This window comes from Neophocaena asiaeorientalis, unplaced genomic scaffold (genome assembly GCF_003031525.2).
Source record: "Neophocaena asiaeorientalis asiaeorientalis breed wild unplaced genomic scaffold, Neophocaena_asiaeorientalis_V1.1 scaffold134, whole genome shotgun sequence".
In the NCBI taxonomy this organism is placed as follows: domain Eukaryota; kingdom Metazoa; phylum Chordata; class Mammalia; order Artiodactyla; family Phocoenidae; genus Neophocaena; species Neophocaena asiaeorientalis.
This window is the reverse complement of record NW_020185339.1, coordinates 26041344-26046392: the sequence shown is the minus strand read 5'-3', so window position 1 is coordinate 26046392 and position 5049 is coordinate 26041344. Positions and strand designations below refer to the sequence as shown.

Sequence of the window (5049 nt, the reverse complement as noted above, 5' to 3'; positions counted from 1 at the left end):
GAGGGGGGAGTTTGGCATTTCTGAGAAGCTTCAGGAGGTGAAAATCAGGGTGGAGTCTTGGGATGTCTAAGAAAAAGATGTCTAGAGACGCCAGTGGGAGGAGGGAAGGCAAGGGAGGAGGAATACAGGGGAGCCATATAGGTGAAGGGAAGCAGGAGGCCCTCACCTGCACACCCCACATTGTAGGTGCCCCTTGCCGTCACTGCAGTGAGGAGCCTGGAGCTGGGTGTCGCTGCAGTTACAGTCACACAGTGTATGCAACTCCACAGTCAGCTCCTCTGAGAAGCCGCGGGCTCGGAACCTCAGCAGATGGGGCTCTGGGAGGCAGTGGGTAGCTTGGAGAGTAACCAAAAAATTCACCTGAGGACAGGGCAGGCGGAAATCAAACTAAGATCACGTGCACTCCTGTATGTGCACGGGCACACACCAAACACACTGGTCATCCAGAGCCCTACTTCCTTGTAAATGAAGGGATAGGGTCGTGCTAACACCCATCTCCTAGAAACACTCGAGCAGGCTGCTCGTTAAAGCTCCTCAGAAAGGATGGGTGGAAGGCTACCCCATGCTTTTTGCTTTGCTTCCTGGGCCTGTCCTCCGTCTCTCCCTGCCTGCTCAATTTCCCAATCCCACCCCCACGCCCTTCCTTCTCACTGTCTGGTTGATTCGGACGTGGTTGCATTGGCCCCTGTCACCAGCCTCATCCTGTCTCTTCTCAGGACCCCCACACTGAGAATCGTAAGAGATGTGGACCCCAGGAGGGAGTAGAGAGCGTTCATGTTCAAGGGTCACAGTGGATGATAGGCTCTGTGGAAAGGGGGAGAGAGAGAATAACCGTGTGAAGGCAGGACTCCAACCCCACCTCATGCCCTCTCCAGCTGTTCCAGATCCTGCCAGAAGCCTGCCCTCAGCCCACCTGGGCACTCCTTCCATTCTGCCCAGTCAGGAGGAGTTTCTGCAGGAAGGACCTGTGATAACCCTGAGTGAGAACACAGACTCCAGAGGCTTCCAAAGCAGCATTTCAGTACAGCTGCAGCGAAGGCCCGCTGGGGGCCAGGGGCTGGCCAGCGCTGTAAACATGCAGTGGCTGTGTTTTTCAAACCCCAGATCAGGACACATAACCGGTGTGCATACAGAGTCTAAAGGGCAGATTCTTTCAATTGAGTTTGTCCTGGGAAATTTGATATTGTCTCAAATTTTCTGGCCATGGGTTTAGAACACGGTCCCTCTTATCAAGAAAGCTACAGTCTAGTTGCAGAGATAAGACCTAAACCCAAGAAACCAATTCTTATGGTTCCTTCCACCTGTAAAATTCTATGGTTCCTGTGAGGAATATCTCCGAATTATTTATAAGCTTAGTGAAGGCAGTCTCCAGATGTCACATTCTTTATGTCAGACTGACTGGGGGACAAGTGCCAGCCGTTCCATCTGTTATCTCTGTGACCTTGGGCAAGTCACTTAGCCTCTCTGTGTCTGTATCCCCATCGATAAAATTGGAACACTAGTTTCCAAGCAGGGGTTTTAGTGGGGTAAATAAGACAGCAAACAGTGTGTGTACTCCGGACAGTGCTTGGCATGAAATAAAAGCTCAATCAATGTTAATTCCCTTCCTTGCCCAGAGCAGGGCTCCATGCTCTGCACAAATCAGGCACTTAAGATTTATGAATGCAAGACTGACTGAGTGAATGAGCTATTAATGACAGCCACATGCAAACTGTAGGTAGGACCTGTGGAGTGTTACACAAAAAGTGACCATCCCCTTTTAGTTCTGCCACCCCACCTGAGGGTCCCTTTCCATCTTTCCCCAGTGCCCACTCTCCCCCTCCCCCCACGCTGGCCCCTCACATTATAAGCATCCATGATGAGCTGTACCACATTGCTGGAGTCCTCACTCAGCTCCCCCACTGCGGACTTGGGAATCAGCTTACTCAGCTCCTGCAACGTGAGGAGTTGAGGGAAATGGTGGGTCACAGCTCTAGGGAAATAAGCTTCTGGGGGTCTGGAAGGAGAATGGGCCTGTGAGGGAAGTGAGAAAGGCTGGGAGTGGGAGGGTTTGGCATTCAGACAACTCTCACCTGGTAGACAGGCAGTGTGGCACCGGTGACAGCAAAGATGGGCTGGATGTTTGCCGCAGAGAGGGCCTGGGCTACCTGACCCACGGAGGGGTAGTCCTGGAGCAGGGAGTCAGGACAAGGTGAGCACCCCAAGTCCCCCTCACAACACGCAAGGAAATCCAGGGTTCCACCAGCTAGAAGAGCCCTGGAGGCTTGTCAAGAAGGAGGGAAGGGCCAGGGAGTGGAGTGACTTGGGTTTGTCTGAGCAGTGGGGGGACATGGAGAGGAGGAACTTCTGGGGAAGATGGCAGGGTGGTCATCACCCGTAAGGACAGTGAGGCTGGAGGGTGGGTTCCTGGGAGGAGAGGAGGTGTGGCTCTGCTGGAGCGGGGCAGGTGAGGGTGGCAACTCACAAACTCTGGGCTGCGACTGTAGAGGCCATTGCTGTCCAAGTGGCAGTGCCCGTCACTGGGCATGAAAATGCCACCTAACTTGCCATCCCCAGCTGTGTGGAATGTGTCATCTGAAGTGAACACCAGTAGCCGGGACACATTTCTCCAGCCAATCTGCTCCTGGAGTGGGGTTGGGGGGTAGGCTGTGCACTTGGGCATGGATGGCCCTTGAGCCACCCCCGCCTGCTCTAGGAGCAAGGATTTGGCCAGCCTTGTTCTGGTCAGTTTGTCCAGCCCCCTGTCTCCAGCTCCCTGCTTCTCCCCAGCCCCTCAAAGAGGGTTGCTGCTAGTGGAGGCTGTCTTGTGAATTAGAAAAACACGCCTCGGGACTTCCCTGGCGCTCCAGTGGTTAAGACTTTGCCTTCCAATGCAGTGGGGTGCAGGTTCCATCCCTGGTTGGGGAGCTAAGATCCCACATGCCTCGTGGCCAAAAAAACCAAAACATAAAACAGAAGCAATATTGTAACAAATTCAAAAAAGACTTTAAAAACGGTCCACATCAAAAAAAAAAAAAGGAAAACATGCCTCTTCCTCAAGACATTTTACTCCAATCCACCAGCAAATTGTCAAAATAGGTATGAAAACTACAGAGACTATAATACAAAGACCACCCCCTAGAATTGTGAACTGCATAACCATAGGTGGCCGTCTTGGCCCCAAGCAGCCCTTCAGACTCAGGGCCCTTCCCCGCCCCCTCACCTGGCAGAGGGCAGCCTGCAGAATGGCATCAAAGCCACCTTCAGGCGAGTCCAGGTTGCCGGACACGCTCTGGCGTCCCACCTCCCGTTCGAAGGCCTTAGCGTCCCGGGTGAGGGGTAGCACATGGTGAAAGCTGAAGGGCGGCTGGCAGCGCTCCAGTCGGGTGGGGCAGGGGTGGCGAAGCTTGGAGGGCACTGTGCTCACGAAGGGCAGCACCATTTTGTCCACGAAGGAACCAAAGCCTGGGAGGAGGAGTCATGAAGACAGTGCCAGAAATCACTGGACAGCAGCAGGATGCAGGGCAGGGGGAGGGGGGGGTAGGAGGGGAGTCCCTGGGAAGTGGGGGGCGGGGGGGACAGTCATAGCGGAGGTGATGGGAGAGGGTGCTCCTAGAGGGCCGGGACCCAGGACCCAGGACCCAGCAGGGGCAAAGGGGTGAGAGCACACGTTCAGGGGAGTGGAGGATAGAGATGAGGACACAGCAGTGGGCAGGCAGGGGCTTGGCTAAAGCTGGGGAAGAATGGACGGGTGTGCGGTGTAGCAGCAGCGTAAGGTGATGGAGGGGATCTTGAACAGGAGAGGGATGAGTGCAGAATGCAGAACGTACAGCGGGGATAATGGCATTTAGACCTTGTCCAGGAGACACGGGCCTGAGAAGTGGCATCAGGGCAGTGTCCAGGTGGGTGCGTCTAGGGCACTGTCTGACCCTGGGAGCTGTCTGAACACAATCTCTCCAAACTGAAGGCCTCAGTTACCCTTCCAGTAAAATAAGGGGTCCTATTGGACAGTCTCTCAAACCACCTCTAGCTCTGACCTAGAAGATAGATGTCTTTGGGGAGAGATGTCAGGAACACGTGGCCTGTCCAGGTCCATTAAAAACCGGGAGAGGGCACAGTGAATATTCTGCCCCTTCATTTCTATGCCCCACATAACCGGCTGGCAAAAAAAACTCAGGGCAGCTGCTCACCTGAGTCTCCCTGCTCTTCCCTTGAGAGCATACTTTCACTTAAGTAAACCCTTGCCTTACTTTCTTGAAAAAAAACAAAAACAAAAAAACGGGAGAGAGCAGGTGGGGGCCTTGTGTGCCCTAGACATTGGCAGAAGCTAGGGTGGCTGTTGGTTAGAGGCAGAGGGCCGGCAGGTGCGGGGCAGGGCTCCGCTGGGCTCACCAATGCGCACGGAGTGGGTGACTTCCTGCAACCTCACCAGCAGCGCGTGCCCAAGCTGGCGCACGCGCTCCAGGTCGTCCTTCATGGAGTAGCTCAGGTCCATAAGGTAGTACAGGTCCACAGGGTATCCCTCGGCTCGAAGGAAGCGGACCCGGAGCTGCTGGGGCTCTCCTGGGGGTGGAGGTAGTGGGGAGGTCGGTGGGGCGCGGTGGAATCCCAGCCCAGCCCCGGGGCCGGCGGCCCACCACTCCCTAACTCACCTGGCCGCAGCGTGACCCGGACCCGCTGTGGTGCCAGCTGGGTGGCCCCCTCGCCGCGGGTGCCCTGGCTGAGCGGCTCGTCCTGCAGCACCTCCTGCCGGCCGCGGGGCTCCTCCAGCTCCTCCGGGGGGCAGCCCCGGGCCAGCAGCTCCTCTCGAAGGGCACAGCGCCGCACCTCCGCCTCCCCGGACGCCGTGAAGTTCTGCGCCGCAAGGGGAAGCGCGTCGGGACCCTAGTCCCCTGGACCCCTCAGCCCTGCTCCCAGAACCACCCTGGCATCCCGGCCACTTCCAAGCCCTCCCCTGTCAGGCAACTCCCTGGGCCCCCCCGATTCCCTCCCCTCCCTTTCTCCCACAGCTCCCCTTTTTTTTTTTTTTTTTGCGGTCCGCGGGCCTCTCACTGTTGTGGCCTCTCCCGT

General features: G+C 56.2%; 1 protein-coding gene across 2 annotated transcripts in view; it reads right to left on the bottom strand.

The window, feature by feature from the left end:
* ITGB7 (integrin subunit beta 7) overlaps window positions 1-5049 on the bottom strand; it is a 15780-nt gene that overhangs the window by 2416 nt on the left and 8315 nt on the right. For both annotated transcript variants that reach the window (XM_024736654.1, XM_024736656.1), the window contains exons 3-10: window positions 4632-4833; window positions 4372-4542; window positions 3203-3444; window positions 2465-2623; window positions 2073-2168; window positions 1843-1932; window positions 652-804; window positions 167-360 (exon numbers count right to left, since the gene is read on the bottom strand). In XM_024736654.1, coding sequence (XP_024592422.1) covers window positions 167-360; window positions 652-804; window positions 1843-1932; window positions 2073-2168; window positions 2465-2623; window positions 3203-3444; window positions 4372-4542; window positions 4632-4833 — 1307 coding nt within the window. The remainder of the gene's footprint in view (window positions 1-166; window positions 361-651; window positions 805-1842; window positions 1933-2072; window positions 2169-2464; window positions 2624-3202; window positions 3445-4371; window positions 4543-4631; window positions 4834-5049) is intronic.